Here is a 26,651-nt window from a genome sequence, read left to right on the forward strand (position 1 = left end):
CTAGAAGAATGTGAAACTATGACATACAATTATCTACTGGGGCTTTGGGGGAACAAAAAAAAGGAGGAGGATTGGCAATAGATGTTAGCTCAGAGCCGGTCTTCCTCAGCAAAAAGAGGAGGATTAGCATGGATGTTAGCTCAGGGCTGATCTTCCTCACAAAAAAAAAAAAAATAGCAAAAAACCTCTTCCTTAACCCTACCTCTCTCTCTAGCTATCCCCCATTACTCTACTTCCTTTTTAGCAATGATCCTTACTAAACTTACTGCCTCTACCTACTCTCCTGTTCTCTCTTGAACTCATGTAAATGGGACTTCTGCCCTAACCCCTCCAACCAAAGCAGTCCTTGTCAAGATTATCAGCATATGCCTGTTTGGTCTTCACATGAATGTTTCAGGGTTCCAGGGACCTTTCCTATACTAACCCTGGATCCTACTGTGTTCAATCATTTTAATTTTTTAAGGTTTTTATTTCTCATTTTTACCACTACTCTGAAGATATTATATTTAATAGGGTTATAAGTAAGTTTCTTTTCTAAAGTTTTACCCCTGTCCTACTTGATAAAGATGAATCAATTAAACACATTGAAAAATTTCAGCTTTAAAAAGGAAAATAATACAATACTACTCTAAATCCTGCCCTCTCTTCTGTGAAATATTTCAGCTAGGCCATTTGTTAGCTGTAAGACGTCAAATCTGTGACTGTGTTTTGGAAAGAGAAAGAAGAAAAAGATGTGAGAGTACTTTCTCTTCATACTTGGTTCATCTCAAATACTTTTGTCTTTTGGCTCAGAGTTTATCCTATGAATTCCATATTTCTCCTACCTTTGAATATAAAATTTGAGCTCCAAGTACTAAGCCCAATTATAGTCTCCCCACTCCCTTTTTTTTGTATATTACAAGATAAAAATGTTGAGTCCAAACTCCATCTGAGCACTTTGAGCAGTTTTCCACTTGAGGGTCATTCATCGAAGGTGCCAATAAATCTAAAGATTCCTAGAATCAGCCCTAAGATTCCAGAAGAGGTTTAAAAATTAAGACATTTCTTACAGACATTATTGGTCTTCAAAATTGTGAAAGGTAAATCAAATGGTTCATTAACTCATTTCAATACTAAAAGAGGTCAGAGAACTGAGTCATGCCATTTGCAAAGTCCAGAGAAATTGTATAAGAAGAACTTGAAGTGTTTACTACCATACAGTGAATAATATTTCATTTAATAAGCCTTACTTAGGCAAAGGATGCCAAAACAATAAAATGGAAAGCCGTGTCCAACTGCTAAGTCGCTACACACAAAGAAATTCTATTTCTTATTCTGAAGCTAAGAAACAATTTTAGAACACTAGATCTAAAATGTAATACTAATAAAATTAAAATTTGCTCACTTAAATATTCAACAGAGGCCACATTTAATACTATAACTAGAGAATACTGAATTACTTTTATCTCTTTCAACAAATCTAGTTCAACTATTGAGGTGCATGCTTTTATTTATTTATTTTTTTTTTTTAAGATTTTATTTATTTATTTATTTTCCCCCCAAAGCCCCAGTAGATAGTTGTATGTCATAGCTGCACATCCTTCTAGTTGCTGTATGTGGGACGCGGCCTCAGCATGGTCGGAGAAGCAGTGCGTTGGTGCGCACCCGGGATCCGAACCCGGGCCGCCAGCAGCGGAGCACGCGCACCCAACCGCTAAGCCACAGGGCTGGCCTGAGGTGCACGCTTTTAAAGTTTGATTCTTCATGGACTACAACTTTAGAAAAATGATATGGTATGGAATGTCACAAGATACCCAAAGATGTTTTTCATGTCTGATGATTTTTGTGGTAGAAATAGTTATAGTATTAACAATAATTACCATAACCTACATTGAACACTTACTGTGTGCCAGACTGTGCAAAGTAGTTTACAGACATTAACTCAGGAACTTCACATAGAAATACTATAAACAAGAATTATTTAGTATTTCTCTTTTACAGATGAGAAAACTAAGGTGTAGAGATGTTAAAAAACATGCTCAAGGTCATAATGTTACTAAGTGGCAAAGGAAGTATTTGAACCCATGTCTGTCTAATTCTAAACCCCTTAACCACCATAATATGTCATGTTAGCACCTTAAATCAGAAAGGACATCACCTTGAGACACATAACCACGGTAACTCAAGTACTTTGTACAGTGCTTAGAAAACAAAGGTGTTCAACTGACACACGAAATAATAAATGAAACCATGGATGGCAATGTCAAGATAGGAACAGCACTGTTTACTCAGAGGACAATGACAGACCGACAGAGCAGAAGCAAAGGTTTCACATGGGAGGAAGTGAGATATCAAAGTGAAAAATAAAACGTACCTTTATAGAGAGAAATTACAGACCATAAAATTGGAATTGTTGCTATATAACTCAAAGTTCTAAAGAATATTCTCTGTAATTACCTCTATAATCTTAATTATTTCAAAAATGCCAAATCTAATTAATTCACACCCTATTATGCAAAGGTGATAACTTTTCCTTTGGTATACTATGACTATGTAATGTATAAGAATACAAGTTTAGAATCCACTCTAGTCTGGAGGCCCTCCAATTTCCTTCTTAGAAAAGCAGCATAATAATAATACCAAAATCTGACAAACACTCTATCAAAATAGAAAATAATAGACCAATACGACTTAGATTAATAGACAGCAAATCAATAAATATCAAGTCTTGCAATTAAACAATAAAAGTAAATAAGATGTGAGAATGGAAATGACAAGTAAAAGTACAACTATTTGCAGAAAACATAAGTAAATCAACTAAATGAACAGTAAACCAACTATTAAGAACAGGAAAAGAATTAAGAAAGTGGAATTTATAAAATATATGTGGCAATATAATGACATATTAGACCAGACGGACTTAAAAGTTATATACAGAACATTCCATCCAAAAGCAGCAAAATACACATCCCTCTCAAGTGCACACAGATCATTCTCATGGACAGATCATATGCTAGGCCACAAAACAACTCTTAATAAATTCAAGAAGATTGAAATAAGCATCTTTTCTAACCACAATGGTATGAAACTAGAAATCAATTACAAGAAGAAAACTGGAAAATTCACAAATATGTGGAGATCAAACAACATGCTATTGAACAACCAATGAGACAAAGGAGAAATCAAAGGAGAAATCAAAAAATACCTTGAGACAAATGTAAATGGAAACACAACGTACCAAAATTTATGGGATGTAGCAAAAGCAGTTCTAAGAGGGAAGTTCACAGCAAGAAATTCCTAACTCAAGAAACAAGAAAAATCTCAAATAAACAACCTAACTTTATACCTCAAGGAATTAGAAAAAGAACAAATGAAGCTCAGTTAGTACAAGAAAAGAAATAATAAAGATCAGATCAGAAATAAACAAAATATAGACTAAAAAGATAATAGAAAAGATCAATAAAACTAAGCGCTGGTTCTTTGAAAAGATAAACAAAATTGACAAACCTTTAACTAGGCTAAGAAAAAATAGAGAAGACTCAAATAAATAAAATTAGAAATGAAAGGGAGATGTTATAACTGATACCACAGATATACAAAGAATCATAAAACACTGCTATGGACAATTATACAACAAACAAATTGGACAACCTAGAAGAAATGGATCTATTCCTAGAAACATAGAACCTTTCAAGACTGAATTAAGAAGAAATAGAAAAGCTGAATAGATCGATTCCTATGAAGGAGACAGACTCAGTAATCAAAAACATCACAATAAAAAAAAAGTCCAGGACCAGATGGCTTCACTGGTAAATTCTACTAAATATTCAAAGAATAATTAACACCAATCCTTCTCAAACTCTTCCAAAAAAGTAGAAAAGGAGAGTATGCTTCCAAATTCATTTTAAGAGGCCAGCATTACCGATACCAAAACCAGATAAGGATACTACAAGAAAAGAAAATTACAGGCCAATATCCTTGATGAATATATATGCAAAAATCCTCAATAGAATATTAGCAAAACAAATTCAATAATACATTAAAAGGATCATATTACGGGGCTGGCCCGGTGGTGTAGTGGTTAAGTGCGCGTGCTCCGCTGCACTGGCCTGGGTTCACAGGTTCGGATCCCGGGTATGCACCAACACAGCTTGTCAAGCCATGCTGTGGTGGTGTCCCATAAAAAGTAGAGGAAGATGGGCACAGATGTTAGCCCAGGGCCAATCTTCCTCGGCAAAAAGAGAAGGATTGGCATCGGATGTTAGCTCAGGGCTGATGTTCCTCACAATAAAAAAAAAAATTAAAAGGATCATATTACACCATGATCAAGTGGGGTTTATTCCAGGACACAAGGATGGTTCAACATCTGCAAATCAAGCTCATGATACACCACATTAATAAAATCAAGAATAAAAATCATATGATCACCTCAAAAAATGCAGAAAAAGCATATGATAGAATTCAACATCCATTTATGATAAAAATTCTCAACAAAGTGGGTATAGAGGGAACATATCTCAACATAATAAAGGCCATATATGACAAGCCCACAGCTAACTCATCATACTCAGTGGTAAAAGCTGAAAACTTTTCCTCTAAGATCAGGAACAAGACAACAATGCCCACTCTCACCTCTTTTATTCAACATATTATTGGAAGTCCTAGCCATAGCAATTAGGCAAGAAAAAGAAATAAAAGGCATCCAAATTGGAAAAGAAGAAGGAAAACTGTCACTGTTTGCACATGACATGATATTATATATTGAAAACCCTAAAGACTCCACCAAAAACTGTTAGAATAAACTCAGTAAAGTTGCAGGATAAATCAATATACAAAAATCTGTACATTTCTACATACTAATAATAAACTATCAGAAAGAGAAATTAAGAAAATAATCCTATTTAAGACTGCATCAAAAAGAAAAATACCTAGGAATAAATTTAACCAAGGAGGTGAAAGACCTGTAACTGAAAACTATAAGACACTGATGAAAGAAACTGAAGACAATATAAATAAACGGAAAGATATTCCATGGTCATGGATTGGAGGAATTGTTAAAACGTCTATACTACTGAAAGCAATCTACAGATTCAGTGCAATCCCTATCAAAATTCCAATGGCATTTTTCACAGAATACATCAAACAATCCTAAAATTTGTATGGAACCACAAAAGACCTCAAAGAGCCAATATAATCTTGAGAAAGAACAACAAAGCTGGAGGCATCACACTCCCTGATTTCAAACTATATTACAAAGCTATAGCAATAAAAACGGTATGTTTTTGGCATAAAAACAGACACACAGAGGAGCCAGCCCAGTGCTGTAGCGGTTAAGTTCACACGCTCCGCTTCGGTGGCCCAGGGTTTGCAGGTTCGGATCCCTGGCACAGACCAACGCACCACCTGTCAAGCCATGCTGTGGCAGCATTCCATTTAAAGTAGAAGAAGATGGGCACGGATGTTAGCCCAGAGCCAATCTTCCTCAGCAAAAAGAGGAGAATTGGCATCAGATGTTAGCTCAGGGCTGGTCTTCCTCACAAAAAAAAAAAACCCAGATACACAGATCAACAGAACAGAATAGAGAGCCCAGAAATAAACCCACGCACATATGGTCAATTAATTTATGACAAAAGAGGCAAGAATATACAATGGGAAAAGGACAGTCTCTTCAATAAATAGTAAATTCACTGCAAAACCACGAAACTGGACTACAATTTTGTGCCATACACAAAAATTGACTCAAAGTGGATTAAAGACTTGAACATAAGACCTGAAACCATAAGACTCCTAGAAGAAATGATTTTTTGTATCTGACTCCAAAAGCAAAAATAAACAAGTGGGACTACACCAAACTAAAAAGCTTCTGTACAGCAAAGGAAATCATCAACAAAAGGAAAAGGTAACCTGCTGAATGGGAGAAAATATTTGCAAATCATATGTCGGATAAGTGGCTAATATCCAAAATATCTAAAAAACTCATAAAATTCAATAGCAAAAAAAAAAAACGAAACAATCTGATTAAAAATGGGCAGAGGATCTGAACAGTCATTTTTTCCAAAGAAGATATACAGATGGCCAACGGGCACTTGAAAAGATGCTCAACATCATTAATCATCATGCAACTACAAATCAAAACCACAATGAGACATCACCTCACACCTGTTAGAATGGCTATTAGCAAAAAGAGAGGAAATAACAAGCATTGGCGAGGATGTGGAGACAAGGGAACTCTCATGCATTGTCAGTAGGAATGTAAATTGGTGCAGCCACTATGGAAAACTTTATGGAAGTTCCTCAAAAAATTAAAAATAGGACTACCATATGATCCAGCAATTCCACTTCTGGGTATTTATCCAAAGAGAACGAAAACACTCATTCAGAAAGATATATGCACCCCCATGTTCACTGCAACATTATTTACAATAGTCAAGATATGATATGAAAACAACCTAAGCATCCATCAATGGAAGAATGGATAAAGAAGATGTGAAATATATATACAAAATGGAATACTATGCAGCCACAAAAAAGAATGAAATGTTGCCATTTGCAACAACGTGGATGGACCTTGAGGGCATTATGTTAAATGAAATAAGTCAGGTAGATAAAGACAAATACCATATGATCTCACTTATATGTGGAATCTAAAAAACAAAACAAACAAACAAACAAAAAAGACCAAGCTCATAGATACAGAGAACAAATTGGTGGTTGCTAGGGGTGGGGGGCACAATGGGTGAAGGGGATCAAAAGGGACAAACTTCCAGTTATAAAATAAATAAGTCATGAGGATGTAATGTACAGTTATAAAATAAATAAGTCATGGGAATGTAATGTACAGCATGGCAACTATAGTTAATAAAACTGTATTGCATATTTGAGAGTTGTTAAGAGAAAAGATCTTAAAAGTCATCATTACAAGGAAAAAATTTTCGTAACTATGTAGGGTGACAGATGTTAACTAGACTTATTGTGGTGATCATTTCACAACATACACAAATATCAAATCATTATGTTGTACATCTGAAACTAATATAATGTTGTATGCCAATTATACCTAAAAAACAAAGCCAAAAAAATACATATGTGGTTTTAATATAAAACCACATTTTCACATACAATAGGACCAGGTAGAAAATTTTAAAAATTCCATTTGTAATAGCAACCAAAAAGAAAGAATACCTAGTTAATGAACAAGAAACAAGGTCATATGAAGAAAACTAGAAACTCTGAGGGGCATGAAATAAAATTTAAGCAAATGATGCAACTACTCTTGGATATGCAGTATTTAAACTCTAATGATGTTCATACTCCCTATATAAACTGATACATTCAATGTAATGCCAACTAAAATATCAATAGGTTTTTAGGAGAAAATTGAGAAAATGTAAGGAGAAATTAGTCCTACCAAATATTAAAATATATTATGAAGCTAAAATAATTAAAGCTGTTTAGCACTGGAAGAGAAATGAACACCTAAATCAAAAGGACAGAAGAATGTGCCTAGAAATAGACCCAAACATATAAATGAGTTTAATTTTACCCAAAAGTGACCTTTCAAATCATTGTGGAAAAGTGGGCTTATCTAACAAATGACATTAAGATAACTGGCTAACTATCTGGGGCAAAAATAAAGCTGGATTACTCAATCACTCCTTATAGCAAAATTAATTCTAGCTGAAACAAAGATGTAAAGGTATGAAATAAAATCATATACATTATAAAAGAATCATGGGTAAACTTATTTACAATCTTCGCGTACAAAAGACTTTTCTAGGCAGACATAAAACCCAGAAGCTATATACATGTATTTAACTACCTAAAATTTTTAAAAATATAATTAAAAGATCAAAAGCTGACTCTTAAAAAAATGGGAAAGAAATATTTGCAAAATATATAATGGACAAAAGATTAATATCTAGAATATATGATTAGGGACCATTAATCAAGAAATATGATTAAAAACTAGAACTTGATTTAAAAATGGGCAAACCATTAAAAATGTGTTTAAAAATTCTTAAAAGATACTCAACCTCACTCATAATTTTAAAAATGCCAATCAAAGCAAGATATAATTTTTCTAATGTCTCAGACTGGCATAAATTGATGTTTGTTAATCCCTAGAGTAGATGAAAAGGTGGGAAACAGACACTTTTATACACTACTGATGAGAACACAAATAGGCACAAGCTCTTAAAAGTGCAATCTGACTACAGCTATCAAAATGTAATATGTACATACCCATAATTTCAGTACCACATACTGTACAATTCCAGTGCCAAGAATTTATCCTACAGTGATAATGGCAAAAGTTGCCAAGACATATGCATAAGGATGTACACAGTAGCACCATTTGCAAGATAGTCCTCTCAGTACATATTAGCAACTAAGGAAATAGTGTATAGTAAATAAAATACTGGAAAAATACATTTGCTCAATCACCATGGAAATTGCTTCTGATGCTCATATTATGATTGCTAGAAAAATGCTCCTTCTCTGCATTAATATTGACTATGAATTTTACATAGAATCTCTAAAGTTTTACCATACAAGATAGTAATATTTTAAAAAGAATTTACTTTGATTCATTTTCATAAAGACTGAATTCCAATATTAACAGCCTAAATCTAAAGAACCATTCCAAGAATTAATATTTGAAATGCATAATTTGTATCTTTTCCTTTAGGAATTTATTCTCGGCAGAAAACACCTGTTTCATGCATTCTTAGATGGTTTAGTCACAATTGAAAAATTTTTAAATGTATATGAGATGTATCATATCACACATACATACCTCAAACCCACCTCTCCTTAATTTGTAACATTCAAGTCATTAAAAGGATTTTTTCAAGGAGTTCCAACATTAATTTCTCAGGATTCAATTCTTGCATTAGTATAATAAATATAAAGAAATTTACTTCTTCTCTAGTTATTCCATAGACTGTCTTTTAAAAATGCACAAAGTTTTAAATGGACCAATACAAATTTATCTTTTAAGAATTCCATCATGGGCCGGCCCGGTGGCTTAGCGGTTAAGTGCGTGTGCTCCGCTACTGGCAGCCTGGGTTCAGATCCCGGGCGCACACCGACGCACCGCTTGTCTGGCCATGCTGAGGCCGTGTCGCACATACAGCAACTAGAAGGATGTGCAACTATGACATACAACTATCTACTGGGGCTTTGGGGAAAAAAAGGAGGAGGATTGGCAATAGATGTTAGCTTAGAGCCGGTCTTCCTCAGCAAAAGGAGGAGGATTAACACGGATGTTAGCTCAGGGCTGATCTTCCTCACAAAAAAAAAAAAAAAAAAAGCATTCCATCACACAAAATTATAATTTTTGTTTGGATTTACTTCTGGTAAATACTGTAGGATGTCACTGGTAATGCCATTAAAAACTTTCTTTATGAAATTCCAGTTCCAATGATTGACTAAATACCTGTATTTATTGATGCCAATGAGACAAAAGAACAAATATAAAAATATATCCATAATAGTGATAAAACGCATGGAAGGGGCACTACCAGATGATCAGAACAGTGCAAGGGCATATGAGAACTGCTTGAAGAACATACTTGAAGAACTGAGTAATCCATTCTATAGTTATGTAAGAGAAAACTCCCCCACCCCACCAAAAAATAAAAACACCACAGTGATTTTCCTAGAAGAAATCTAAAAATGACAACAACAATCAAAACAAAACAGCAACAACAAAAAACTCAACAGACCAGAGGCAGTTGGAAAGACTGGGTCATGAAAAGAAATGGTACTTTAAACGTAAATGGATTAAATTCTCCAATCAAAAGACAGAGAGTGGCTTAATGGATTAAAAAATAAGACCCGACCATATGTCACTTACAAGAGACTCAATTCAGCTTTAAGGACACATACAGACCAAAAGTGAATGGATGGAAAAAGATATTCCATGCAAATGGCAACTAAAAGAAAACAGGGCTAGCTATACTTATATTAGACAAAATAGACTTTAAGCCAAACACTGTAACAAGAGATAGAGATGGTCATTAGATCATGATAGAGGGGTCAATTCATCAAGAGAATGTAACAATTGTAAATATTTATGCACCCAACATCAGAACACCTAATCATATAAAGCAAAACATTAACAGATCTGAAGGGAGAAAATGAATAGGGAACTTCAATATCCCACTTTCAGCAATGGATAGATCATCCAGACAGAAAATCAATAAGGAATCACTGGACTTAAGCTACACATTAGATCAGATGGACCTAACAGACATATACAGAACATTCCAACCAACAGCAGTAGAAGACATATTATTCTCAAGTGCATAGGGAACATTCTCTAGGATAGTGTCTTGACATGAGTACAGCCATGTTTGGCCACTCCATTGACCTACAGCCACCAGCACAAAAAGAAATACAAAGCTGCTTTCTGTGTGGTGGGAACCGGCCTTTTCCCGGGAACTGGCCTTTCCCCCACGGAGAGAGTTGCAAGTTGTAACATTTCAAGGCTCTTGGAGCGTCGTAGCACGGGATGGACTGGCCATCTGTGCCGGGCTGGGACGATAACCAAAGAGAACAATGCACGTACACAACTACTGGGCTGGGACGTTAGCCAGGGGGCTCAGTGCACGTACGCCACTGATAACCATTTTGTGCATGGGAACACTAAATGCTTGCTCTGCAAACTCTGTAGTTGCTTACTCTGAAAATTACTGCTTATATAAACTGCTGGAAGCTGAGACCTGGTGAGAGTTCCACCTGTGGAAGGGACACCTTGCCCAGGACGTGTGATCCTTGCCCAGCCGCGTCGATTGACAGGACTCTCCTGGCAGTGGGGCGTGGATATTGTGAGTTTTTGATTTGATGTGAAGTAATTGATTTGATATGAAGTAATTGATCTGATCTGTTCTCTTTTCGGTCAACCTGGTGTTTCTCTTTCCGGTTGATTTGTGTCATTTCTCTTCAGCCGATGTGGGTGTTTTCCCTTTCCAGTTGGGCTGATGTTTTTTCCCTCTTAATATTTGACCTATTTGGATCTGTTTGCAGACTGTCACCTTTACTATCCTCTATATAATAAAATATACCTTCAGTCCATTTGTTTGGAGTGGAAAGTGTCTTTTACGTCTCCGATTGAATCCCCGAACCTCTCATAACAGATAGATCATATGTTAGGCCACAAAACAAGTCTTAATAAATTTAAGAAGACTGAAATCATATTAAACATCTTTTCTGACCACAATGGTATGAAACCAGAAATCAATCACCAGAGGAAAACTGAAAAATACACAAATATATGGAGATTAAACAATATGCTCCTGAACAACCAATGGATCAAAGAAGAAATTAAAAGGGAAATCAAAAAATATCTTGAGACAAATGGAAGTGGAAATACAACATACCAAAACTTATGGGATGTAGCAAAAGCAATTCTAAGAGGGAGGTTTATAGTGATAAATGCCTACATTAAGAAAAAGGAAAGATCTCAAATAAACAACCTAGCTTTACACCTCAAGAAACTAGAAAATGAAGAACAAACGAAATCCAAAGTTAGTAGAAGGAAGGAAATAACAAAGATCAGAGTGGAAATAATGAAATAGAGACTAGAAAAACAATAGAAAAGATCAATGAAACTAAGAGCTGGCTTTCTGAAAAGATAAACAAAATTGACAAACCTTTAGCTAGACTAAGAAAAAATAGAGAAGACAAATAGAAATTAAGAAACATTACAACTGATAACACAGAAATACAAAGGATCATAAGAAGTTACTCTACATAATTACACACCAAAAAATTAAATAAGCTAGAAGAAATGGATAAACTCCTAGAAACATTCAACCTGCCAAGACTGAATCATGAAGAAACAGAAAATCTAAACAAGACAAATTACTAGTAAAGAGATTGAATCAGTAACCAAAACTTCCCAACAAAAAAAAGTCCAGGACCACATGACTTCACTGGTGAATTCTACCACACAGTTAAAGAAGTAACGCCAATCCTTCTCAAACTCTTCTAAACAACAGAAGAGCAACCTCCAAACTCATTTTACAAGGCCAGCATCACCCTGATACCAAAAACAAAGACATCAGAGAGAAGAAAATTACAGGCCAATATCCCTGATGAACACAGATGCAAAAATCCTCAACAAAATATTAATAAATAGAATTCAACAGTACATTAAAAGGATCATACACCACGACTAAGTGGGATTTATTCCAGGGATGCAAGGATGGTTCAACATATGCAAATCAATAAATGTGATATATGGCATTAAAAAAATGAAGGATAAAAATCATACAATCATCTCAGTAGATACAAAAAAAGGCATTTGACAAAATCCAACATCCTTTAATGATAAAAACTCTCAACAAATTGGGTATAGAGGGAATGTACCTCAACAGAATAAAGGCCATATGTGACAATCCCACAGTTAATATCATACTCAACAGTGAAAAGTTCTAAGATCAGGAACAAGACAAAGAGGCCCATTCTTGCCACTTTTATTCAACATAGTACTGGAAGTCCTAGCCAGAACAATTTAGTAAGAAAAAGAAATAAAAGGCATTCAAATTGAATGAAGGAAGAAAAACTATCTCTGTTTGCAGATGACACAATATTATATGTAGAGAACCCTGGAGACACCATCAAAAAACTGTTAGAACTAATAAACAAATTCAGTAAAGTTGCAGGGCACAAAATCAATATACAACAATCAGCTGTGTTTCTATACACTGGCAGAAAAAGAAACTAAGAAAACAATGAAAAGGAATGGCAGAATAATCAATTAAAGACGAACATCATGCCAATCATCTGCTTCAGAGAAGCTGATTCTAGCATCAGTACTCCACTTCCCCTGCAGACAGTACTACGTATACTTTTTCTAAAGCAAGAGAGCTTATTTAGAAGAATTATACAGTGAGTTTTGGGGCTGAGGAAATTTCTGAATTTCAGCCTTAAAGAAAAAGTCCTGAACACCTGCAAACAAAAAGAAAATTTTCTTTCCAAGGAAAAGTCAGTTCAGCATTGGACCCTCATCTGCAATATGGAGTAACAGAAGACAATAAAATGATTTTGGTCAAGTTTTAAGAGAAAATTTTTGATTTAGAATTCTACACACAGATAAATTATCAATCCAGTATGAGAGCAATATACCAGCATACAAAATTTTTAAAACAATTAATTGAAGTTGTTAAGCAAAAATTGGTACAAACACAAGAAGAAATGACAAAGTTTAAAGACATAGCAGGAAAATTTAATGTTTCTCTCAGGATCCAATTGCTCAAATAGACTATAAAAACAGTATTAAGAATTTTAACAATATAATTAACAAGGTTGATTAAATAGAAGTATATAGAACTATGTGGCCATAATAAGAAAGCACGATATTCATGAACATTTTAAAATAACCAAGACACATCACAGCATTAAAAATACTTCACCACAGATTTAATCACAAAGAAAATATCAAGGCTATATTATCCGATGCAATGAAACTACAAGTCAACAACAAAGGCTAAGCCTTTCCATCACTCCTCCACCTCCCTATTATATTTATTCACTTGAAAATTTTAAAACTTCACTTTAAATATTACTTGGGTAAAAGAGAACAAAAACTGGTGTCACAGATAATATAGAAAATAAGAATGAAAAGACTACCTATCAAAAAACTATAGAATGCAGCCAAAGTAGTATTCAAAGAAACATTTATAGGTTTAATGAAATTTATTAGAATACAAAAAGACTGAAAATAAATGAATTAAGAATTCAACTGAAGGAGGCAGAAAAATAGCAATGTATATTATGGCAAGGAATATACATATGTGTGTGTGTGTACATATATGAGAGAGAGAGAAAGAAAGAGAAAAAGAGAGAAAGAGAGGCATCAGTGTCAATTAAGATAGCTACTGGCACATTTCATCACATCATCAAGTGACTATCTTTCTTTACTTTCTGCTCTCTTCTCCCATTCTTGTACTTTCTGAAATATTAAATATCTTTAAATATTTTTAAATATTTAAAGTATTACTTTTCCTTCTTTTTTCTCTGTCCCCTGTCTGCTAATTATCACAAGTGACAGACATCTATAAGCTCTGCACTGATATTTAGAACCAAATAATTGGAGAGGTGGAGTCAAGATGGCGGCGTAGGCAGACTCTGAACTCACCTCCTCCCGTGGACACAGCCAATTTACAACTACTCGTGGAAAAATTACCCCTGAGACAGAACTGAAAACTGGATAAGAGAAACTCCTGCAACAACGGACAATCATAACTGGGGTAGAAGAGGCAGAGACTCCCTTCCGGAGAGGAAAAACACCGCCTTCACAAGCCGCCAGCTTCACGGCCTCCGGGAGCAGCTCACAGGTACGCACCCTCCCTGGAGGCGCGGGGTCCTGAGCCGGGGAGCGCCCCCGCTGGGGGCATTTTGTGGACCCAGCACAATCGACACCAGCGGCATAATATCTGACTTTGCCTGCTACTAAAACATTGGGGAGCACCCCCAGAAAACCCGGTTCACAAAGAAACTAAAACTGGCTCTTAAAGGGCCCGCGCACAAACTCACCCATTCCAGAAAGCATCCTAAAATCACCAGAAAGAAAGGTGCACAGTGCTTTGGTGACAAGAGACTCACCTAATAGGCCCTGAGTGCATCTCAGTGAGGGGTGAGACCTCTCCAGGGACTGGGACATTGGCGGCGGCCACTGTTGTGGCCCGGTGTGGGCGTGCTGACACAGACGCCATTAGAGTTCTCCCTGAGGCCTGCTAGCCCAGGGTCTGCTTCACCCGCTAGAGCACCGATTTAATCCAGCTCAGCCAGGGCAGGCAGCCCACCCTAGAGACTGGCCCCACCCAACAACAAGCCCTCAGGCAACGTGTGGGCCTGCATAGATTGGTGACTGGATTCTCTGCAGCCTGGCAACTGAGCCGACTTGAGCGGGGCAGGGTGTGCACAAGGAGTGGGTGGAGAGTGTGGGGCGGTGGCGGAGTGTGTGGGGCTCCCGCCGTGGAGAGACTGGGTCCGCGTGGGGAGGTCGGGGCGCTCACACGGGGCAGGACTGTGTCGACTGTGTGTGTGGACCTGTGGGCAACAGGGCTTGTCAGCTGCAGAAGACTTGTGCTTCTCAAAGACCCACATAGGAGGTTCGCCCCACCTTCCAAACCCTGAAACAATTGGGTGCTCCTGTGCCTGAGGCCAGCCCCTCCCAGCTGCAATCCTCAGAGAGCTGACAAGAGACATAATAGGCTAGATGCTTGCAGCAATTGTAAGGCCCTGAGCCTAACAACCTGCCATGCTGGGGGCCTACTCACTTAAAAGAAATACTGCAACACAAATGTGGTATTAGAACTTGCAGCCAACTGTGCTGGGGCTCCCCACAACTGATAAAGAGACTGAAGGGCCCACAACAACTACAAGCAGCTGAGCATTACAACAGCTGGCCAGGAGCATAACTCAGCCTCCCTGGGCGCCTGCAGGGAGAGCTAACAGGCCACAATAGAAGGACACACGTAGTCCACATAGGGGCCATCCCTGGAACATTGAGAACTGAGGGAAGCACACTGGAAGCCTCCTAAGGCATCACTTACATAAGGTCACCTATCCAAGAGCAGGAGACGTAGCTGACCTACCTAATATGCAGACACAAGCACAGGGAAACAGGCAAAATGAGGAGGCAAAAGAATACATTCCAAGTAAGGGAACAGGACAAAACCCCAGAAAAGGAACTAAGTGAAACAGAAATGAGCAACCTACCCAACAGAGAGTTCAAACTAAGAGTGTTAAGGATGCTCACTGATCTGGGGAGAAGAATAGATGAACTCAGTGAGAATGTCAACAAAGAAATGGAAGATATAAAAAAGAACCAATCAGAAATGAAGAATACAATACTGGAAATGAAAAATTCATTAGAGGGACTCAAAAGCAGAGTAGAGGATACAGAAGAACGGATCTGTGAGCTGGAAGAAAGAATAGAAGAAATTACCCAAGGTGAACAGGTAAAAGAGAAAAGAATTAAAAAGAGTGAGGACAGTCTAAGGGACCTCTGGGACAACATCAAGGGCACTAACATCCGTGTTATAGGTGTCCCGGAAGGAGAAGAGCGAGACAAGTGGGCAGAGAATCTATTTCAAGAAATAATAGATGAAAACTTCCCTAACCTAAGGAAGGAAACAGACATCCAGGTACAGGAAGCACAGAGAGCCCCAAACAAGATAAACCCAAAGAGGCCCACACCAAGACACATCATAATCAAAATGTCCAGAATTAAAGATAAAGAGAGAATCCTAAAAGCCGCAAGAGAATGTCAAGTTACATACAAAGGACACCCCATAAGGCTATCAGCTGACTTCTCAGCAGAAACCTTACAGGCTAGAAGAGAATGGCACGATATATTTAAAGTGCTAAAAGGAAAAAACTTACAGCCAAGAATACTCTACCCAGCAAGGTTATCATTCAAAATGGAAGGAGAGATCAAAATTTTCCCAGATAAGCAAAAATTAAAGGAGTTTGTCACCAAGAAACCAGTGCTACAAGAAATGTTAAAGGGACTGATTTAAGGGGAAAAGAGAAGACCACAAATAGGAAAAATTATCTATTTCCATGATTAGAACGTAATGGATACAAATGCACAAAAAAGAGGTGAGATATGATATTAAAAACATAAAAGGAGGGAGGAGGGGAGTTAAAGAGTACAGCTTTCAGGCAGTGGTCAAACTAAAGTGACCATCAATTCTGTATAGGAGAAGTAAGGAACAGAGAAGGACTACTAAAACACTGAGAAAAAAAAAAAAAGTTAAAAAATGGCAGTAAGTACATACTTATCAATAGCTACTTTAAACGTCAATGGACTAAATGCTCCAATTAAAAGGCATAGGGTGGCTGACTGGATAAAAAAACAAGACCCATATATATGCTGCATACAAGAGACACATTTCAGACCTAAAGACACTCACAAACTGAAAGTGAAGGGATGGAAAAAGATACTCCACGCAAATGGCAATGAAAAGAAAGCTGGGGTAGCAGTACTCATATCAGACAAAATAGACTTTAAAACAAAAACTGTAAAAGAGACAAAGAAGGGCATTACATAATGATCAAGGGAACAATCCAACAAGAGGATGTAACACTTGTAAATATCTACGCACCCAATGTAGGTGCACCTAAATATATAAAGCAATTATTAACAGACATAAAAACAGAAATAGACAGTAACACAATAATAGTAGGGGACTGTAACACTCCACTTACACCAACGGATAGATCATCCAAACAGAAGATCAATAAGGAAACATTGGCCTTAAACGACACACTAGAACAGATGGACCTAGTAGATATATACAGAGCATTCCATCCAAAAACCGAAGAATACACGTTCTTTTCAAATGCACATGGAACATTCTCCAGGATTGATCACATATTAGGCCACAAAACAAGTCTCCATAAATTTAAGAAGATTGAAATAATACCAAGCATCTTTTTCTGACCACAACGGTATGAAACTAGAAATCAACTATAGGAAGAAAATCAGAAAAGCCACAAATACATGGAGATTAAACAAAATGCTACTGAACAACGACTGGGTTAATGAAGAAATCAAAGAAGAAATCAAAAAATACCTGGAGACAAATGAAAATGAAAATACGACATGCCAGAATTTATGGGATACAGCAAAAGCGGTTCTAAGAGGAAAGTTTATAGCAATACAGGCCTATCTCAACAAACAAGAAAAATCTCAAATAAACAATCTAACAATGCACCTAAAGAAACTGGAAAAAGAAGAACAAACAAAGCCCAAAATCAGTAGAAGAAGGGAAATAATAAAAATCAGAGCAGAAATAAATGAAATAGAGACCAAAAAAACAATAGAAAAAATTAATAAAACCAAGGGCTGGTTCTTTGAAAAGATCAACAAAATTGACAAACCTTTAGCTAGACTCACCAAGAAAAAAAGAGAGAAGGCACAAATAAGCAAAATCAGAAATGAAAGAGGAGAGGTTACAACAGACACCTCAGAAATACAAAAGATTATAAGAGAATACTATGAAAAGCTATATGCCAACCAATTTGACAATCTGGAAGAAATGGATAAATTCTTAGAATCATACAACCTTCCAAAACTGGATCAAGAAGAAGTAGAGAATTTGAATAGACCAATCACCAGTAAGGAGATCGAAACAGTAATCACAAACCTCCCCAAAAATAAAACTCCAGGACCAGACGGCTTCCCTGGTGAATTCTACCAAACATTCAAAGAAGACTTAATACCTATCCTTCTCAAACTCTTCCAAAAAATTGAGGAGTGGGGGAAGCTCCCTAACTCATTCTACGAAGCTGACATTACCCTCATGCCAAAACCAGACAAGGACAACACAAAAAAAGAAAATTACAGGCCAATATCACTGATGAACATCGATGCGAAAATCCTCAACAAAATACTAGCAAATCGCATACAACGATACGTTAAAAAGATTATACACCATGATCAAGTGGGATTTATTCCAGGGATGCAGGGATGGTTTAACATTCGCAAATCAATCAACGTAATACACCACATTAATAAAATGAAGAACAAAAATCACATGATCATCTCAATAGATGCAGAGAAAGCATTTGACAAGATACAGCATCCATTTATGATAAAAACTCTGAATAAAATGGGTATAGAAGGAAAGTACCTCAACATAATAAAGACCATATATGAGAAACCCACAGCTAATATCATCCTCAATGGTGAAAAACTGAAAGCTATCCCTCTAAGAACAGGAACCAGACAAGGATGCCCACTGTCACCACTCCTATTTAACATAGTATTGGAAGTCCTAGCCAGAGCAATCAGGCAAGAGAAAGAAATAAAAGGGATCCAAATTGGAAAGGAAGAAGTGAAACTGTCACTATTTGCAGATGACATAATTTTATATATAGAAAACCCTAAAGAATCCACCAGAAAACTTTTAGAAGTAATAAACGAATATGGTAAAGTTGCAGGATACAAAATCAACATACAAAAATCAGCTGCATTTCTGTACACTAACAATGAAGTAGCAGAAAGAAAAATTAAGAATAGCATCCCATTTACAATTGCAACAAAAAGAATAAAATACCTAGGAATAAACTTAACCAAAGAGGTGAAAGATCTGTACACAGAAAACTATAAAACATTTCTGAAAGAAATTGAAGAAGACACAAAGAAATGGAAAGATATTCCGTGCTCTTGGATTGGAAGAATTAACATAGTTAAGATGTCCATACTTCCTAAAGCCATCTATAGATTCAATGCAATCCCTATCAAAGTTCCAACAACATTTTTCACAGAAATAGAACAAAGAATCCTAAAATTTATATGGAACAACAAAAGACCCCGAATAGCTAAAGGAATCCTGAGAAAAAAGAACAAAGCTGGAGGTATCACACTCCCTGATTTCAAAATATACTACAAAGCTACAGTAACCAAAACAGCATGGTACTGGCACAAAAACAGACACACAGATCAATGGAATAGAATCGAAAGCCCAGAAATAAACCCACACGTCTATGGACAGCTAATCTTTGACAAAAGAGCCAAGAACATACAATGGGGAAAAGAAAGTCTCTTCAACAAATGGTGTTGGGAAAACTGGATAGCCACATGCAAAAAAAATGAAAGTAGACCCTTACCTTACACCATACACAAAAATTAACTCCAAATGGATTAAAGACTTGAATGTAAGACCTGAAACTAGGAAACTTCTAGAAGAAAACATAGGCAGTACGCTCTTCGACATCGGTCTTAGCAACATCTTTTCAAACACCACATCTGACTGGGCAAGAGAAACAATAGAAAAAATAAACAAATGGGACTACATCAAACTAAAAAGCTTCTGCACAGCAAAGGAAACCATCAACAAAACGAAAAGACAACCTAACAATTGGGAGAAGATATTTGCAAACCATACATCTGATAAGGGCTTAATCTCCAAAATATATAAAGAACTCATGCATCTCAACAACAAAAAAACTACCAACCCAATTAAAAAATGGGCAAAAGACCTGAACAGACATTTCTCCAAAGAAGATATACAGATGGCCAACAGACACATGAAAAGATGTTCAAAATCACTAACTATCAGGGAAATGCAAATCAAAACTACAATGAGATATCACCTGACGCCCGTCAGAATGGCTATAATTAACAAGACAGGAAACAACATGTGTTGGAGAGGATGTGGAGAGAAGGGAACTCTCATACACTGCTGGTGGGAGTGCAAACTGGTCCAGCCACTATGGAAAACAGTATGGAGATTCCTCAAAAAATCAAGGATAGAACTACCATATGATCCAGCTATTCCACTGTTGGGTATTTATCCAAAGAACTTGAAAACACCAATTTGCAAAGGTACATGCACCCCTGTGTTCATTGCAGCGTTATTCACAATAGCCAAGACTTGGAAGCAACCTAAGTACCCATCAGGGGACGAATGGATAAAGAAGCTGTGGTATATATACACAATGGAATACTACTCAGCCATAAGAAACGATGAAATCCAGCCATTTGTGACAACATGAATGGACATTGAGGGTATAATGCAAAGTGAAATAAGTCAGAGGGAGAAGGTCAAATACCATATGATTTCCTTCATTAAGTAGTAGATAATAACAACAATAAACAAACACATAGGGACAGAGATTGGATTGGTGGTTACCAGAGGGGAAGGGGGGAGGGAGGAGGGTGAAAGGGATAGTTCAGTACATGTGTGTGGTGATGGGTTGTAATTAGTATTTTGGTGGTGAACATGATGTAATCTATGCAGAAATAGAAGTACAATGATGTACACCTGAAATTTTTACAATGTTATAAACCAATGTTACTGCAATAAACAAAAAATTAAAAATAAATAAATAAATAAAAAAGAAAAAAGAAAAGAAAAGAAAAGAAAAGAACCAAATAATTGAAAACGAGGCTAAAAACAGTACTTGAACTCTTGAAGACTTAAAACACATTAAGAATCATAATGCTTTTTTAGGATCAAATTGAATTTGACACTCAGGATTATTTATGATATTAAAAATAATAAGAAATTTAAAGTAATAATAATTATAATACTTTAAGCCAATACTTCTCAAAAGTTTGCACTGAAATGTCCCTAATGATAGACAAGAGTAAACTTTGACTTCTCAGCAATCTTATATATAAGGCTCTGTTTTAAAATTTGTGGAAAGTGGTTCATCACCATAATGTAATAAAAATTTTATAAAATCACTTCCTCTTTATTTCTATCCAGTTTCCTGGATGCTGAGGACAATATACAAGTCAGACACCTAAGTACAGTACAATTTTTTTTAATTCATTATTTTATTAGAAATCTCATTTTTTATACGAATCATGTACAAGATATTTATAAACACACATTTACAAAGGAGAAAGCTGAAGCATGCACATGAATAGCATTCACAGTCCCATGTGCAGAGACAGAGACAAGCCTAGACCTTAGCCTTTCTGATTCCAACTTTAATGTTCCTTGTATAGGAAGAATTTGTTTCATATTTTTGGGATGTAATTAGTCTGCTAAGCAACTTTATCAATGACACACCTTTGTTACCAATATCTACAACTGTCTCTTTTTCATTCTCACATAAATAAAAAACAATGTAATGCACTTCAATTAACTTTGCATAGACATTCATAAAAATTTAACAAATTAATCAAAGTAAATCATGTAAACCAGCCAAGCAAAAGACTTGAAAACCCCCAAAAAATTCAAGCTGAAATTATATTTGCCATTTGAGAGTCAATCACATTTAACTAGAGGATGAAATTGATAATCCTTCAAAAATTAGGTCTATAAAACAAATATTTTAATAGTCTTTAAATTCTTATGTTTTAAGTTTATACTATAATGTGTGACGTTTAAAAGTTTCTATATACTTTTGCAATACTAGCTTCATGAGTTGTATATTTCTAGATATCTTACCTTTTTTGCTGTAGAAGGGGGTTCCTTTTTCATACTTCTTAGTAAAAACTCTGGCATGTTATTTTCAATATCCTCACGAGTTCCCTTTTTACGCAAAACTGCAGCCAAAAATGAAATAACCTGGAAAAAATCCCACAACTTTTTCAATCACTATGTATAATGAATGTATCATGATGGACAAAATTTTACTGCTTACATGACTGACTACATAATTAGTGACAATTTGAGTATGTACAAATAGATTAGCTAGGGGAGAACGTAACTTGAAACACTATTATTGGTTTTCTTTATTTGGATTAATGAACCAATGTATAATATACATGTTACCCTTGAATAAAGTAAAAAAAAAATTCTCACATTGCCATTTCTTCTGTGATAAGTTCTACCTACTCAATGAATTCTTTGTTGATTTCATCAGGTGGGACATTACCTTCTTACTTGTTTCTATCGATGGAAACTCTTTCTTTATATCCTCTATTAGAACAAACTGTGTACATTTCTTTTTCCTTGCAGAAAATAAACTCCTTAAGGGGGTAATATTTGGCTCATAAATTTCTGTACTTCTGTTTACCCAAAAAATATAGATGGAATGACAGAATGTTATTTTAAGATAGACTAAGACAATTCATCAATGTACACACCAATTTGAATAACAGCTATTCTCCAAATATCAACTGAGAACTACAAAGAGACATAGATAAAAGGAAATAAACCTCATATAATTAAGAGCAAGAAATATTTAATCAACTGGACTTTGGTTCAAATTTCAGCCTTAGTTGTTTGGCAGCTATGTGAACCTGGGCAACTTAGTTAACCTCTTTGAATAACTGAAAATAGCAAAAATAGTATCGGCAGAGTTGTTTTAAAGATTGGGGAAAAAGTATATGAGATATCCATATGGGGGAAAAGAACTGATTATTACTTTAGAAAAATAAAATATATAAATATTAAAACCTAAAGAAAAAAAATATAAGAGAATTAGAAAAACTATCAAAAAAAAAATACTGTATTGAACACAGGTGTGAATACCTACAATCTGAATCTTGAATGACAGAAGAAAAAGAATGGTGCAGAAGTATCTGAAGACATAAAGGCTGAAAACTTTTAAAAACTGATTTAAAAAAAAGTCAAGGGGCCGGTCCGGTGGCATAGTGGTTAAGTTCACACACTCTGCTTTGGCAGCCCAGGGTTCGCGGGTTTGGATCCTGGGCGCAGACCTATGCACCGCTTATCAAGCCATGCTGTGGCAGGCGTCCCACATATAAAAAGTAGAGGAAGATGGGCACAAATGCTAGCCCAGGGCCAATCTTCCTTAACAAAAAGAGGAGGATTGGCAACAGATGTTAGCTCAGGGCTAATCTTCCTTACCAAAAAAAAAAAAAAGTGAAGCCATATACTCCAGAGCCATTAAGAACATCAAGCCAAAAATAAATAAACAAATAAATAAATAAATAATCCACAAGTAGGTGCTTCATAGAAGAACTCTTCAAAACTTGAAACAAACAAAAAAAATCTTAAAAGCAGCCAGAGGAAGAAAACAACAGATTAGCTACAAAAAAAGCAACATCTTTAGACAAATAGCTGACCTGGCAGCAAAAACAATGGAAGACATTACAATAGCACAATATTTTCAAAGTGTTGAAGAAAATAATAGCGATCTAGTTTTATATCCAGTGAAAATATCATCCAAGAATGAAGATGAAAAGATTTTCAGACAAAAAAAAACTAAGCAAATTCATCATCTAAAGAGCCACACTAAAGAAAATAACTAAAGGATGTTTTCAGGCACAAGGAGAATGATCCTGTATAGCTCAGTGATGCAGGAAAAAATTAAGAGGAACAAAAATGATAAATACATAGAAAATATAAATGTATGTTGACATTATGAAACAAATATAAAATGTCTTGTTGGGATCAAATAACAAAAGAATTAAAAGATATGACAACAAATATATAACAAAAGAATTAAAAGATAAGACAACAAATGTATATGAGTCAGAAAGGGCACAGTGTAGTTACAATTTCTGAGGTCCTTGTGCTTTCCAGGAGGAAATAAAAGTAGTGATTTATATTAGATTTTGATAAGTCAAGGATGTCTGTTATAATCTCTGGGGTAACCACTAGAAGAAAAATACAACAATGTGTAATTACTAACCTATTAAGAGAAGGGTAATACAATAATATGAGATTACCTATCCAAAAAAGAGAATGAAAATGAACATAGATGACACGCAACAAATAAAAAGGAAATAGTAAAACAGTAAGCTAAATCCAAATATATTAGAAGGCACATTACATGGAAATGGACTAAATGCTCTACTTAAAAGACAAAGGTTGTTACGCACATAAAATATATCTACCATTTATATGAAAAACATCTAAAACAAGGGATAGAGAAAGTTGTAAGTAAAAAAATGAGGAAATATAGACTATGCAAACAAAAACCAAAAGAAACTTGATATAGCTATATCAATACCAGATAAAGAAGACTCTGAGGCAAAAAGCATTACTAAATTAAAGAGGTACACTTTAACTTGATATTGATAAAAAAAATTATGGGCCAGCCCAGTGGTGAAGCGGTTAAGTTCGCGCGTTCACTTTGCTGGCTGGGGGTTCCCTGGTTCAGATCCTGTGGACAGACCTACTCACCGCTGATCAAGCCATGCTGAGGCGGCACCCCACATAGAAGAGCTACAACCCTACAACTATGATACACAAATATGTACTAGGATTTTGAGGAGAAAAAAGAAAAAGAGGAAGATTGACAACAGATGTTAGCACAGCCAATCTTCTGAAAAAAAAACAAACAAAAAAATTAATTCACTTGGAAGTTATTTAAAAAGTGTAGATTGTTAAATAAAGAGAGAAAAATTTACTGAAACAAAAGAAGTAGACAAATGCATAAGCACAACAGTAGATTTTGAAATAACTCTGTAGGAACAAATAAACAAAATAATCAGTAAAGATACAGAATATTTGAATAACATGGTTAGCAAACTTGACCTAATAAGCATTTGATAGAACACTGTACACTACTGCAAAACATAGTTTCATTTAAAGTACACAGGAAATATTTACCCAAGTTGACATGTGAGGTCATAGAGCAAATCTCAATACATTTCAATAGACAGAAATCATACAGAATATGTTCTTTGATCACAATGCAGGAAACTAGAAATAAAACAAATATAAGCAGAAAATCCCCAAATATTTGGAAAGTAAGGAATATACTTCAAAGAAGAACTCACAATGGAGATTAGAAACTATTTTGAGTTGAATAATAACGAGTAATAATTACACATTAAACTTGTGTAAACCTAAAGCCATGCCTTAGGGACTTAAATGCATATATTAGGAAAGAGAGGCTTCTAATAAGATATCTAAGAATCTACCTCAAAAGTTTATAAAAATAACAGAAAACTTAATACAAAAAAGCAGAATTATAAAACATGAAAAAGCATACAATAAAAAGGACCAACAAAGCCAAATAATCATTCTGTGAAAAGATTTTAAAAACTAATAAAGCCCTAGAAAATTGATAAAGAAAAAAGGAAAGCTAAGAGAAGAGGCACACATATACACAAAAAATATGTATAGGACATAATAAACAATGTTATGTCAATAATTGTGAAAATTTAGATGAAATGGAGAAACAGAATTTTATCAACACTGACACAAGAAACAAAAACTTTAAATATTCATATAACTACTAAAGGAATCTAAATACATAATTATAAATCTTCCACAAAGAAAACTAAAGGTCAAATAGCTTCACCAATAAAGTCTACCCAATGCTTAAGAAAGACACAATGCCAGTCAAACTATTCCAGGTTTTCGGGAAAGGGAGAACTGTTCTCAACTCATTTTATGAGTTCAACATAACCTTGATAAGAAAACCTGACAAAAATGTTATATACAGGAAATTTGTAAGCCAATTTCTCTTACTCATATGGAAGCAAAATTCTTAAAATATTAGCAAATGGAACACAGAAATATAAAAAAGGAATATATACCAAAACTAAGTTGGGCTGATTCTGAGAATGTAAGTTTGGTTTAACATTCAAAATTAGATATGAGATAGGTATTAAGTAGGTATCTTAGGTATTACACTTAGCTTTCCTGCCTCTTAGTTTCCTTAAAATAAGAATAGGATCATCTATTTTATTACAAGATACTTACATTTTACATAAAGTGGTACATTATTAACTTTAAGCACACTGTGAAAAGTTGGGGATTTATATTTTTATCACTAGAGCAACCATCAAAAAAATAATGCAAAGAAGTATAGTTAAAAAGCCAATAGAAAAGTTAAAATGGAATCCTAAAAAATATCTTATCAATCCAAAAAAAAGGCATGAAAGGAGGAACAGTAAAACAGAAAACAGTCTGTTCAAACAGAAAACAAATAATAAAATGGTATATCCAAATCCAAACATAACAGGAATTCCATTAAAAGTAAATGGACTAAACACTCCAATTAAACATCAGAGATTGCCAGAATAGATAAAAAAGTTGTCTACAAGAGACATATTTTAAATATAAAGACACAGATAGCTTGAAATAACAAGTTGGAAAAAGACATACCACTCAAACTGTAAGCATAAATACTGGAGTGGCTATCTTAGTATCAGATAAAGTAGATTTTAAATAGTATTACCAGAAATAGAGAGACATTTCATAATGATAAAAGGGTCAATTCATCAGGAAGATATAACAATCATAAAGGTTTATGATCCTAATAACAGAGCT

At 35.3% G+C, this 26,651-nt stretch overlaps 1 protein-coding gene across 5 annotated transcripts in view; it reads right to left on the reverse strand.

Moving 5' to 3' along the window:
* ERCC6L2 (ERCC excision repair 6 like 2) overlaps positions 1-26,651 on the reverse strand; it is a 137,114-nt gene that overhangs the window by 95,716 nt on the left and 14,747 nt on the right. Inside the window, exon 3 of one of the 5 annotated variants that reach the window (XM_004440816.3) lies at positions 21,903-22,022. The exons of 1 other annotated variant lie outside the window; for it this stretch is intronic. In XM_004440816.3, the coding sequence (XP_004440873.1) occupies positions 21,903-22,022 (120 nt within the window). Of the gene's footprint in view, positions 1-14,589; positions 14,690-21,902; positions 22,023-26,651 lie in introns of those variants that run through there. 3 more of the 5 variants (XM_087444283.1, XM_087444285.1, XM_087444284.1) reach the window with 3 other exon arrangements.

This window comes from Ceratotherium simum, chromosome 20, assembly GCF_057802395.1.
Source record: "Ceratotherium simum simum isolate JZ-2026a chromosome 20, ASM5780239v1, whole genome shotgun sequence".
NCBI classification, from domain to species: domain Eukaryota; kingdom Metazoa; phylum Chordata; class Mammalia; order Perissodactyla; family Rhinocerotidae; genus Ceratotherium; species Ceratotherium simum.